A 13,957-nucleotide genomic window follows, 5' to 3' on the forward strand; every position below is an offset into this window, starting at 1 on the left:
TGATGGAGGAATAGGAGCACAACCATCATTATTAGGATTACCTCCTGCATTTAAAGCACAAATATGGATAGCACTGAGACAAAGGAATGGAATGAACAAAGAATAAGGAAAGCCAAAGTGTTACTAAATCACTTACAAGGATGATTCTGGGTCAAAGGGATCTTCTGAGGGGCACCTACAACATCATCAATCCTACATTCTACACGGACTCCAGGACATACACCAACCTCATTCGGGGCGGATTGAGCATCGGGCACCACAACCGCATCTTCCGCATCCACATCACGGTTGGGTAACAGGGGCTCAGAGGGTGCCGGATTCTTTGGTGCTGGCAACAACCCATGAGGGGGTGAATGAACATTACGGGGTGGATCCCCATGAGGGGTGGGATCATTGAACAACTTCCGCACAACCAAATCCAAACATTAAAACTCATTCTTCATGATAGTTTTGACATATTTGTCCCATTGAGCCTCTGATGCAATTGAGACCAATCGCCTCAAAATTGCCCCTGACCTGCCATGGTGAAGTACCCCCTCAACTAAGATGGCATCTTCATTTGAATTGCATTTAAGCTCATCATGAGCCCTACCAAATAACTCAGAAAACAATGGCCGATCATCGAATATCACTGGCACCCTTTGCATTCCAACAAAACTGACATTCCCAAACTCATCTTCCTCCACACTTCCTCCATGATACAGGGTGACTACGTTGTCCATCTAGTTGGTATGTAGAACACCAAAGTTATTACGGGTTTAACTAATATGGGTATAACTAAATTACATACATATAAAAGTTTCTGACTCTCTACCTAAATAAATAAGTATCTAATCTAAACCACCTATCTATCTAACTACATCTACTACAAGTACTACCTATATAACTAAATTACCTAACTATCTAACTATCTATCTAAATTAGCTAAATAAATATCTACCTAAATTAGCTAACTAAATTACATCACTAAATCACTAAATAACTAAAAAGCTTTACCAAACTACAAAACTATATAAAATAAATAACTACATTATCTAAACTAACTCAATTAAAAAAACTAAAGAAAAATAATACCTGAGATGGAGTGGACGGTGGGCGGTGGCGTCACTAGGGCTGGACGGCAGGCTGGTGGCATCACTGGGAGCCGGTGGGGGCCGGTGGGGGTTGCGTGGGGGCGCCGCCAGACTCGGCCGCCAGTGGCCCGTCGGCCGACGGGGACGTCGGGGAGAAGCAGGGGCCGCCCTCGCCGCTGGTGCGCGTGGAGGAGTCTCTCGAGCGACGAGGGCGGCTGAGGGAGTGGATGGGGGAGCGAGGGAGGTGACCGGCGCGGGGTGGACGGCGGGCGGTGGCCTGCTGCGGTGGAGCGGGCGACAGCCGGCGGAGGAGGCGCGGGCGATGGCGGCGCTGGTTGGCGGCGGCGGTGAGAGGAAGAGACAGAGCGCGCGCAAGAGAGAGAGAGAGAGTTGCGGCCACACGCGGTTAATCCATGCTCGGCGCCAAGATCTGTAGCGCCGAGCTCGGCGCCATGTATTCTGGTGTTAAGGTACCGACCACGTCAACGCCACCTAGGATGCCCTGCTGTGCATGGCGAGGCACCTCGGAGCCAAGATCTATGGCGTCGAGACGTGTTACCTCGGCGCCATGAGTCCTGGTGCCGATCCCCAGGGTCCAAAGATGAGTTTACGTCTCCCAGAGGGTCGAACGTAATTTTTTTTTAAAAAAAAGGCTAAATTATAAAAAATTGGGCTGTCAGTTCAGGTGCATGGTCGCGAGATGAACAAGACCAGCCCCAATGGCGCGCACACGGTGCGTTGGGACCTGGCTAGCTACGAGCGGGGGTGTGGCCGATCCCGGTGAGCTCATGAGCGCATGGTACATGAATGAGGCAGGGCACGATGACGACGAGTATTGTGTACTGTCACATCGGCAAGTGGGTCTGGCTAAAATCCATTTGGATCCTTGACGCAGCATGGGCTGAACTTCTGTTATTAGGTGTGCATTCTAGAAGTCTAGATATCTATGGCTGAAAGTACTATTGGCTGATTTATTATAAAAAAAATAATATTTGTTGACTAAAAAATACGATTTATAAGCAAGTGAATAAGACGCTAGATGACACATGCTGCAAGTTCAAAGGCCGTGAACGTATTTTACTCCGAGAAATGCAACATGTTAGTTGATCCACGGGCTCCAGGGTTTAAAAAGGAGCAACGTCTGCTTCTTCTTTCCGCTCCCCTCCTATTGCAGCCGCCTCCCATTCCTAGCGTCAACCACACCGCCAAGTTTGCTTCCGCTACCTCCGCTGCCCGACCATCCCCACGACTCTAGTGCCCCTCCCTGCCCCAACTGTCATCTTCTTTTGTTTGGCCAACAGTGACCCCACGGCCTCATCACTGCACCCGGTGCATGCCTCTTTCGCCTGGACGGTCTGCTTCCCTCGAGCCCCTTTATAAGGCCGCAGGGCATAGCCAACCCTGGTGAAACTACCGCAAATTTGAACCTGTTGTTGCATGAAATATATGGGCATTTTTAGCGCCATGAATATACTACTAAGAGATATGTAAAAACAAAACAAAAAAAGCTAAGACCAACCTAACAGATTCCATGGTGAGCCAAGTGATTCTATTATATGGGCCTGGCCTGAAAATATTTGGTAGGAGATATGTAAGAAACAAAAAAAAAACAATTAAGACCAACCTAACAAATTCCATGGTGAGCCTAAATGATTATATGGGCCAGGCCTTGGAATATTTGGGCTGATGCAGGCCAGCGATGCAACGCTAGATCACATGGGCGCCTGCTCCAGCAATCTGCGGTAAAAAACGGCCATAATGGAAAGGTTAATGGGATTCATGCTATTATAATTTTCGATGTTCGGAGAAACGTTTTAAAGCATGTTATTATAATTCTTCGTTTCTCACAAAAATGCCACTGAATACATATGGACACAGTCTGGGCCCAACTGCAGGCGTATACGAAGACGTATACTTTATCACCCCTGTCACTGACACGCGGGCCCCACATGTCATCTTCTTCTTCCTCCTCTCTCTCCATCCCGACGCGGCCACGGCCACAGCGAGCAGCAGCAGCAGCACACGGCCGAGCAGCAGCAACACGCGCAGCCATAGCTGGCCGAAGCTCCTCCGCCTCGAGCTCCCGCGCTGCCATGGCGGACGGAGCTCCCACGCGGCCACGGCAGGCGGAGCTGGCGGGCCAGAGCTCCTCCGCCTAGAGCAGCAGTAGTAGCAGCAGCCCTAGGGGCGAAGCTCCAACCGCCGGAGCGTCGGCTCCGCGGACGGGGATGATGGCGCGCCCGCCTCTAGCTCCGGCCACCGCGAGAAGAAGCTCCGCCTCGTCAAGTCGTCATGGGGCTCCACGAGCTGCTGCTACTTGCCCATTCCTGGTGGCGCCAGCAGAGCTCGAGGCGCGGGAGCTTCGTCCCACCATAGCTGCGTGCAAGCTCCACCCACCATGGCCGCGCAGCAGCTCCGCCCGCCATGGCCACGCCGGGGCTCGAGGCGGAGAAGCTCCGGCCCGCCATGACCACGCGTGCAGCAGCCGCCGAGACCACGCGGCCACGCGAGCGAGCAGCAGTCGCCTCCTCTAGTCGCCCCCTTCCCTCCACTCCTCACGTCGAGCACACTGCCAATGGCAGCTCTCGCCCACACCCCTTCGATGCGCCCATCAGGAGAGAGAGATGAGAGGAAGAAGATGATGATAGGTGGGGCCTACGTATTAGTGACAGGGAGATAAAGTATACGTCTTCGTATACGCTGCAGCTGAGTCCAGACTGCATCCACACGTATTCAGTGTCATTTTTGTGGTAAACGAAGAATTATAATGACATGCTTCAAAATAGACAAATAGTAATAGCGTTTCTCCCGTAAAAATTATAATGGCATGAATTCAATTAACCCTGATGGAAACCAGGCTGAGTCCCTGATGTTTCTCGAAATCTCGAGGCCGCACGAGAGGTCGATGGCAATGGCAACCTGCGGTTCTGAACCCTGAAACGAAATCTGGAAACAGCATCCAAGTTCAAGTTCAGAACCAAAAAAAAACTTGCAGCATCACTAGTCAACCAAGCCGATTCCCATCCAACCAGCCCCCCACACCGCCGTGGGGAGCAGAAGAGACCCGAAGAGCCTACAAAAGCTAGGGGGCGCGGCACAGCGCAGAGCAGAATGGTGGGTTTCCTCCGGGCCTTCGCTGCCGCTTCCGCTGTGCCCGCAGCAGCTGCCGCAGCCTACGCTCTCTCTTCCTCCTCCGCCCTCTCCTCCTCGAAGCTCCGCTTCCCTCTGCCTGCCTCCTTCCTCTCCGCCGCCTCCTCCTCGACCTCCGGGCGCGCTCCCAACGCCGTGCCCCCGATGGCCACCGCCGGCGCGGCCGCGGCCGATCTCTCGGCGCCCGATAAGGTTTGGCCGCTCACCGGCGTCACCGCCAGTAGTCACCTGAGAGCTGTGCGGCTTTTCTAACCTTGTGTGTGGTGTTTTGGTGTGTTGCAGCAGCAGGACTCGGCGCTTCCGGAGCTCACGGTAGGTGCTTCTGACTTTAGTAGAGGCCTAGAGTCTTTTGTTTTTCACGATGAGCTGCTACTTGCGCTGGGAGGTGATTGCGGTAACCTGAATTTTAGTTCTGAAGGACTAGAGACTGGATTGTATTGGTGGGTGAGAGGTGGAAAATCGAATACATCAATTCTGTATCTAGGTTTAAATAGCTTGAGATCTTGGTCCGAGTGTGGTGATATGTTCAATTTGTTTGTTGCTGTAAATTATCTGGCTAGATTGTTTCTTCTTTTCTGCAGTTAGTGGATGTTTTCCAATTTGTAAAGCTGGTAATCCACTAGTGGGCGTTAGCGGCTTAGTGTTGTCCTATCATCTCATTTAGCTATTTAGAAGAAAGAGGAGTTGCATCGGTGATGTTTGTATTCATGCCGCATCAAGATATTTGATTTATCAAGAGCAGCAGTAATGAATCTATCCTTTGATTTGATTCCTCCCTGTTGCCAGAAGATAGCTACAAGGGATTAAGTAAATTGTGGATATGGGAGGTCTGTGAGGAACCACTATCTGATCTTCAGATTGTTCCTTTGAGAGGGGCAATCAGTTTTAGTATGAACTATATTAATTAGGATAGTTAAAACGGATAAGTAGTTGTATATGACTTGCATAGAAGGGAGGTGACAAAAATTTGAGTATGGAAGTCGGATGGTAGGTACAGTCATCCAAACACTTATGGCTTTCTTGGTGATATACCATTCGAACGGTATGAGGTATTAGCTCCAAATTGCCTGGCTTCCTCTGTCATATTGATAAAGGGATGTTACTTAGCACCAATAACTAAAAGACATATTGGTGATTGTTCCATTCTGAAAAGAATTTTATATGTTCAAGGTAGGTGGGGAATTTCTTGGCATGTGGGTGCTTGGTGAACTCCATAAGTAATATTGAGTTCTAATGTACTGTAGAATTAACTTGAAATACATTCTAGAAAGGCAAGGCAATATATTCATCTTCTTTTTTAATATATATATATATATATATATATATATATATATATAGAACTACTACTCTGCAGCTGGCTATAGAATAACTTATTTTGTAGCCACTTTGAGTTACGATAATTACTATGTTAATTTATGAGATTATAGTAACTCCTTACTAAGTGGTTTACTATAACGTTATGGTAAATATCGCCATGTGTTATAGTAACCCAACTGTCGTAAATATGTATTGACATTATCGTAAATTAGTATATAAAATTATCGTAAATGGAGGTGGCTACAGAATAACTTATTTTGTAGCTGGCTACTGAATATACTCTCCATATATATATATATATATATATATATATATATATATATATATATATATATATATATATATATATATATATATATATATATATATATATATATATATATATATATATATATATGAATTAGGCAATCTTTAGTCTTTCTGGCTAGACTATTTGCCTTGTGCTTCGTTGCACACTGTTGATAGAAACATCACCCGGTGGTTCACTTCATGATTCCTTGTGCATTATCTCTAGAATTTTTTTTATGTCTCAATGAAAAGAGTTATTTAATAATCTTGTGCTTGATATGATCTGAAGACGGAATTCATGGTGGACATGAAATGTGAGGGATGCGTAACAGCTGTGAAAAACAAGCTGCAAACTCTTGAAGGTATAGGGCCATATTATTTAATTCTCTATTGACTTTATGAAACTCTAAGCATAGTACTTTATGTTTCAACCATTCTGCCTTTTACTACAGGAATAAAAAACATTGAGGTGGACTTGTCTAACCAAGTTGTTAGGGTTCTTGGGTCTCTTCCAGTGAAGACAATGTTAGATGCCCTTCATCAAACAGGTCGAGATGCACGACTAATTGGCCAAGGGAACCCAAATGGTTTGTGTTAATGTTATTCAGAATTTGTTATCAAAATTCATTCAGAATAGCTTGGTATTTGCTGGCATTTGTTATCAAAATTCATTATGATAGGTTTAGCAACCATCAGTTAGTGAAGTGTGATGTTGGCTATTTCTTATGACATGTAGACATTTGTAGCATTGGGCTTTAATTGTCTCTTGTGTATGTGTCCTTTTCATATAGAGAGATCCAATGCTACTCTAATCTCCATTTGTCTTTGAAATGCTCATAAGTTGCACCAGGTCTTATTGAGCTCATTTAATTGTATGATGGAGCATCAGTTTTAATTGGCAGATACTGTGAAGACCACCTTCCGATTGCTTGCCTGTTCTATTTTGCTAAGATGCTGCATAGTTTGTATATTAGGACTAATTCTATGCCCCCTAACATTGCAGATTTCTTAGTTTCCGCTGCTGTAGCTGAGTTTAAAGGGCCAGTTGTATTTGGTGTTGTTCGTTTGGCCCAAGTAAACATGGAGTTGGCTAGAGTTGAAGCCACGTTTAGTGGTCTATCACCTGGTAAACATGGATGGTCAATAAATCAGTTTGGAGATTTGACAAGAGGTGCAGAAAGCACTGGCAATGTATATAATCCGCCAGATCATGTATCCGATAAGGTAATATTCTAACACTTGAAATCATCAGAACACGGTCATAAATAATTACAAATGACAACATGTTGGCAATTGGAGAGGCTTTGGGATTCTCTTATGTTGTTTTTTATTTCTGTAGGATGAGATAATCTAGCTTCAGAATCATTTCATCTTTTATGATATAATAAAATTACAGTTTCAGACTTTCAAAGACAAGCAACTTCAGAGCGGACGGTTTATCTTTAGACTTCTTTGCACCCATATTACTTGCTGAGTTGCATTGCATCCAGTGCATGTCATAGCAAGTCACAGTTGGTAACCTGGTATAGTGACCTGGTACTGTATGCCTACATCTCACACAAAATCGGTTCATTTACAGTCCCTTGAGACCAAGAGACACTGCTCATTCTAGCAAAAAAAAAATGCAAAAAGCAAAGTTCTGCCAAATTAAATATGTTAGCTTTGCATGAATGGCTTGAGCTTTGAAGCATGTTCCAAGCATATAACTAGATTAATATAGACTTAAGCAAATTAACTAGTTGAAGGCTTGACTGAACAATTAGCCCACCTATTAGCCCTTCTGTTTTGATGTGCTAGGGCTAATATAGGCTAATTTTTAGCTAGCTAGTAATTAGACCTTTATCAAATAGGTTCTTATTATCCCATGATAAGCCTGTTCGTTTCGGCTGAAACGATCGTGGATTATAAGCCAGAAGTACTGCTGGCTGGTTTGGTGTGAGAGAAAAATACTATTCTAACCTATAATCCACGATCGTATACTACCAAGCGAACTGTTTTCATGTTCCTCTGCAGTTGCCCCGTGATCTACCGATCTACATTTATAAAGCATTCATTGTGCCTTAAATACCATGACCAAATCCACCAAACCAAATGGTTCCTGCAAATGCTGCATCACATGTGTTGTCAGAACATAGCAGATTTGGAATTGAGCAGCTGTAGTTCACCCACCGGTGGGCCTGGTCGGGTGGGCGGTGGGCCATCTTTTACCGTTTGAATCTCTTTAGCCTGTTACATTAGATTAGTATAGCCTACTTTTTACAAGTGCACATCTTTGGGAAAGATAAGGGAACAGTTCCTTATGCATTGGCTGGTTATATGTTGTAAATGTTTTTATTATGTTTTATAAAGGTTTTCAGAGAAATAAATGTGTTGTATTTAGCTGAGTGATCAGTCTTGAGAAATAAAATGGTGTCGTAACTGAGAGAACATAGTTTCAACATGCAAAGCACAACCTTTTGAACCCTGAGCTTAACATTATTGTATTCAAGTAAACTGCTGCTTTGAGAAATCAATTTCATTTTGAAGGAATACCAGTTTCAAGTTTCAACAGCGAAAATATAACCTTTTCAAATCAAAATTGGGAACTAATATTTATACCCTCTCTGAAACAGTCGCTTGGTGACCTGGGAACACTAGAAGCTGGAGAGAACGGGGAAGCCCATTTCTCAGGACCGAAGGAGAAACTGAGAGTCGTTGACTTGATCGGCCGCTCTATTGCTCTGTATGCAACCGAGGACAGATCAGACCCTGGCATTGCTGCAGCCGTGATTGCAAGAAGTGCCGGTGTAGGAGAGAACTACAAGAAGCTCTGCACTTGTGATGGTGTCACCATTTGGGAATCAAGCTAAACCTGATACCAGCGAATTTTCCATACTATTTGCTTCAGTATGTTGTACACACATTAATGTAGAAACAATCAAACTGGCAACTGAACATTTGGAATAATAAGCATGGATACATTGAGGAATAAACGCCCGCTTGATCGTATCAGCCATGATACAATGTTTTTCTCTCACAACAAAACAACATCAGCTGGCTTATAAGCTATAGATACCATCCAAGCAAACACGGTGGAAGCTCACATTGGTGGCAGCCATATGAGGACGAGGGGGCTCCGGACGATGTGGACGCCGTCGCTCCAGGACAGCGCTCCGAACTCCGGTGTCTTCTGGGTAGCCTTGGTTGTCATCGTCACCTTGTAGGTCAGCTTCTGATTCGAGCTTGTGAAATGCAGGGTGCTTGGTTCGACGACAATGTCTGCGCCTTTGAACTCTGTAACCTTGACATGGTAAGTCGAAGATGGCGGACCGACGTTCGTCACGGTGCGACGCACCGTCAGCGCAGCAGATGGCTGCTCCGCGAAGACCGCGGAGATGGCCGGATAATTCAAGTCACCCGGCGAGCTGAAGGTGTGCTTGCATGTCTTGCTCGAGTTCTTGGTGAATGACCTGAGCTGCAACGGCGTCAGGTTCTCCACGCAGAGGAACTCGAGGTAGTCGTCCTGGCCGATTTCGTAGACCAGGCCAGGGTTGAGAGCGCGCAGCGGGTGTATGTGCCCAGCTCCGTGATCGAACGGCGTGGACGCCTTGCCGGTGGCCGCGTCCTTCAGCGACCGGTACGTGTTGTCGTGGACGTACGCGGTGGTCATCAGCGCGGACTTGATCTTCGCGGGGCTCCAGTCCGGGTGGCTTGCCTTGATCAGCGCAGCCACGCCGGCGACGTGCGGGCACGACATGGACGTCCCCGACAGGATGTTGAACCCGACCCGCCGGCGGTCGCTGGACAAGCTCGACGGGCTGGCGTCGCCGCTCCATGCCGCCAAGATGTTCACGCCGGGCGCGATGACATCCGGCTTGAGGATCTCCAGGGTCAGGAAGTTCGGCCCCCGGGACGAGAACGCGGCGACGACTGGCGATGGGCGGATCCCGAGCTTCGTCCCGTCGAAGCTGAGCGTTGCGGTTGGTTTTGGGGCGGTTTTGCTGTACTTCTTGGTGGCAATGCCTTCAGACTGCCCAACGGCCACCGCAGGCAGGAGGTGGCTGTCGGCGACAAGCTCCTCGCCGTTTGCCGGTGTGTTGGCGAGTATCATGCCCATGCCACCGGCGTTCTTGACAACCTGACCCTTCTGCACCCGAGGACTAATGCCGCGGTCGCAAATCACAATCTTTCCAGCGACTTCGTGGGGCTGGAGTGTCCCCTCCAGGCACAGGGACCTGGGGTCAGGGATGCTCGAGTTGCCGCCCATGTAGACCAGCGGATACTGCTCTTTGGATGAAAGATTTTGCCGGCCTTTGTAGAGTGAAACGCCGGTGATGTTTGCGCCGTTGCCGAGCGTCACCGTGGCCGGGAAGTCCCGGTCCATGGTGCTCGCGCCCACCGTGGTTATCCACGGCGACAGGTTGGTGAGGCTTATGGGGTCCGGGCCGGCGTTGCCGCCTGAGCAGGCGACGAACACACCCATCTGCATGGCACCGAACGACGCGATGGCCAGGCTATCGCGGAAGTAGGGGGACGAGCCGCCGCCTAGGGAGATGGAGAGCACGTCGACGCCGTCCGCCACGGCGCGGTCGACGGCCGCCAGGATGTCGGAGCTGAAGCAGCCCCCCGCCCAGCACACCTTGTACGCCGCGACGCGGGCGCGGGGCGCCATGCCACGGGCGACGCCGCTGGCGTAGCCGAAGAGGCTGGCGTCCGGCACGGGCGCGCCCGCGGCGGTGGCCGCGGTGTGCGTGCCGTGGCCGTCCTGGTCCCGCGGAGACTTGAGCTCTGCCGTCTCGTTGATGGGGCCCGAGGAGGCCTCGTAGCCGTTGTAGAAGATGCGCGCGCCGATGATCTTGCGGTTGCAGTTGGCTATGGTGAAGCCACGGCCGGTCTGGCACAGGCCCTTCCACTTGGCCGGCACAGGGCCGAGGCCCTTGTCGCTAAAGCTGGGGCTCTCGGGCCAGATGCCGGTGTCGAGCACGCCGACGACGACGTCGTGGTCGGCCAGGCCGGCGGACCATATGCTGTTGCTGATCTCCGGGCTGATGCCCAGGAAGTCCGGGCTCCTGGTGGTGTGCAGCCGCAAGACCGTCTCCGGGAGCACGGTCACCACGCCGTCAGCCTCAGCCATCCGCTCGGCCTCGTCCTCGTCCAGCTTCGCCGCGAAGCCATGGAACGCCGTCTCGTAGTTGTAGACGATCCTCGCGTACGGGTCGCCCGCGTCTCCTTCCAGCTGCACAGAGCTCACGGTTTTCACAGTGGATGCGTACCATTCGTGGTGGAAATCGAACGAGCTCGGCATCTCAGACGCGGCCATCTGGACGATGTATGTCTTCGGAGCCGCCGCGCGAGCAGGGAGGCATGCTTGCAGAGCCACAAGAGCTAGGCACAGCGGCAGAGCCTTCCTCCATCTGACGCTGCGAAAATCCATGGAGGCCGAGTCGAGGCTGAGATGGATGGTGAGAAGCTTCAGGACAGCAAGGTGGAGAAGCCAGCTGCTGTGCCTTTTATGTACGCTGCTGCTGCTCGAGCAGTGTCCTAGCTAGCTTGCACTGCATGCCTCGAGTGGAGTCGAGTGAGCTGCGGTGTCCGGTGTGTGTGGAGGGAAGCCAAGCAGGGGAATGGGGAGTGAAGAGCAGGCGCCAGTCGGGAAGGTGGTGGTTGCCGGTGTCCTCATTTAAAGTGAATTCATTCACTCGGTTGTGCGGTGGGGCTGTAAATTGCGAGAGCCGTTGTTTGGTGCGCTCATGACATTCCGCCATTACTTGCCTTCCTGGAGATATTTTTAAGTGGCCATGGACCTGTGTTCTGCTGCTTCTCCTGCCTGCAAGCTGCAAGGTTAGATTCGAGCAAAGAAAAAAGGGAGATTTTGCTCACGGACACTGAAGAATGGCGTTATTTGCTGTCGGACACCGTCAACTTGCTTATTGGCTCAGTACCATTATGAATCACGGTTTATTTGGCAGAAGACACCGCAGTCATTATTTTACTCTTTTCTATCATTTTGGAGAGAGAAAATTTTGAAAATGACGCTCGATGCCCTTAGTTGAACCAGACTGTGTCGGTCAAAGGCATCCATCCCCTTCTTTCTCTCTCTGCGCGATGGGCCAAGCAGTCAGCGACTCCGGAACCTTCTTCCTCCTCAAGCTGACGCCACCTCCCTTTCCGTCCACGGCGAGACGGCATCGAGCCGGCATCCCAGCCCACCGCGCGCCCTATCTCTCGAACCCGACAGAGATCAGCACGCCCCGCCATGTCCGCGCCCTCACTCCGCCTCACCTTCCTTCTTCCCCCTTCATTTTTTTCTTCTTGCGAAATCTCCGGCCACCATTCCTTCCATGGCCGCCCTGGCCGAGCCCTCCCCGCAGGCCTCTGCCTCTGTAAAGACCGCGAGAGCTCTGCGTGTGTGCGATGTTGTCGCCTTGCCACTACCCATGGCCTCCATCCCGCTCCAGCGCCCACACTCGCCGCCGCCGCCGCCATTGTCGAGCTCGTCGATCTCCGCACACAGCTCGGCGGCGGCGTCGCCGGCTGCTGGGATCCGCGAGATTCTCCTCGTGCGAGACGCCGGGGAGCAGGAACAGGAGAGCTCGGCACCAAGTTCATGGCGGCCGGAGCTGGGCCAGTTCGACGGGTGGAGAGAGCTCCGGGGAGGAGCAACGGGAGCGTTGGGGCTGGTGCCACCGCAGCCGCCGCAGAACCCAAGGGCGCCGACGACAACACTGCGGTCGCCACCGGCCGCTGTATCCGCTTCTGGCCTGTCGGGACATGCCGGTCGCCGCCGCCGCCGAGGTCACTGTCGACACCTCCACCAGCAGCGCCAGCACGCACAGCGGTAAACGTCTCTCTCTCGGTCACCAGCAGGATGTTGCCGATGGCCATGAGCTTGGCGTCGAGGCGGACTTCGCCTTCTGCTCCTCGGCTTCCATGGCTGTCTGCGGACCACGGCCGTCGCGGACCATGTTCAAGGGCGGGGTGGCCCCGGACGCAGTCGTGCTAAACATGGCCATCGCGGCATGCGCGCAGGCAGGGCGCTGGAGAGGATGGCACGGGAGGATGGAGTGCGGCCAGACCACTGCTTGTTCTCAGCAAATACACGAGCTAGGGGCAACTTTGTCCATCCACTGCCTGTTCTCTCTCCCAAACGATAGAAAAGATTAAAATAATGGCCACGGTGTCTTCTGGCAAAAAAAAACAGCGATTCATAATGGTACTCAGCAAATACACGAGTTGGCGGTGTCCAGCAGCAAATAAAGCCTTTCTTCAGTGCCCCTGAGCAAAATTTCCCAAGAAAAAAAAACATTGAAGCGGTGGATCCGAACGGCACATGGCGCTTACGGGGTAAGGGGGTGTTTGGTTTCACGGACTAAATTTTAGTCCATGTCACAACGGACGTTCGGATATTATTCAGGAGAAACTAAATATGAGTTAATTATAAAACTAATTACACAGATGGAGACTAATTTACGAGACGAATTTATTAAGCCTAATTAATCCGTCATTAGCACATATTTACTGTAGCACCACATTGTCAAATCATGGACTAATTAGGCTTAAAAAATCCGTCTCGCAAATTAGTCACAATATGTGCAATTAGTTATTTTTCGTCTATATTTAATACTCCATGCATGTGTCCAAATATCCGATGGGACAGGGACTAAAATTTCCCTGTAGGAACCAAACAACCCCTAAACCGCATTGATTCGTCACCGGAGACGGTTGCTAGGATTCGTGAAAACAATTCATTACTCTGCTACTGTTAACGGCACTGACGCAACGTAGGGGAGCAAGATCGCCGGCGCCGGCGATGCGAGCGGATATTTACTATCATTAAGCCGGCGAGCTCTGGCCGCCAACCAGGGTGCCCACGTCACCCGAAACTCACCTGCCCGTCCGATTCTCCGATCGACGGCCCGTGTTGCCTCCGTCGCTCGCTACAGCCCACGCCCGCCCGCTACTGTAACACCCCTGGTGTTATTCTTGCCTAATTGCACTTGCATTTCATATTCATGAGCATCATTCATCAATTCATGAGCATATGTCACTTGAAACATGGGAAACATGATTTGAAACAAATGTATCATTTCAAGTGTTTTCATAATTTCAGTACCTTTAGTGCTTGCTTATTGTATGACCAATGTGTGGTA

General features: G+C 50.0%; 2 protein-coding genes across 3 annotated transcripts; one reads left to right on the top strand and one right to left on the bottom strand.

Annotated features, from left to right (window-relative positions):
- Window positions 1-3,972: 3,972 nt before the first annotated feature.
- On the top strand, window positions 3,973-8,800 carry LOC136491301 (copper chaperone for superoxide dismutase, chloroplastic-like). Of its 2 annotated transcripts, none has more exons than XM_066487570.1 (6): window positions 3,973-4,415; window positions 4,509-4,535; window positions 6,118-6,190; window positions 6,281-6,415; window positions 6,832-7,052; window positions 8,441-8,800. In XM_066487570.1, the coding sequence occupies exons 1-6, from the start codon at window positions 4,185-4,187 to the stop codon at window positions 8,675-8,677; spliced, it is 924 nt and encodes a 307-aa protein (XP_066343667.1). In that variant the 5' UTR covers window positions 3,973-4,184; the 3' UTR covers window positions 8,678-8,800. The 2 variants fall into 2 exon arrangements, with proteins under 2 accessions (XP_066343667.1, XP_066343666.1); XM_066487569.1 differs by having other exon boundaries at window positions 3,975-4,415; window positions 4,506-4,535.
- On the bottom strand, window positions 8,754-11,579 carry LOC136491299 (subtilisin-like protease SBT1.3). The gene has a single exon (XM_066487568.1). It carries the CDS (start codon window positions 11,239-11,241, stop codon window positions 8,908-8,910), a length of 2,334 nt encoding a protein of 777 aa, XP_066343665.1. The 5' UTR covers window positions 11,242-11,579; the 3' UTR covers window positions 8,754-8,907.
- Window positions 11,580-13,957: the final 2,378 nt, after the last annotated feature.

Source organism: Miscanthus floridulus, chromosome 11 (genome assembly GCF_019320115.1).
Source record: "Miscanthus floridulus cultivar M001 chromosome 11, ASM1932011v1, whole genome shotgun sequence".
Taxonomy (NCBI): domain Eukaryota; kingdom Viridiplantae; phylum Streptophyta; class Magnoliopsida; order Poales; family Poaceae; genus Miscanthus; species Miscanthus floridulus.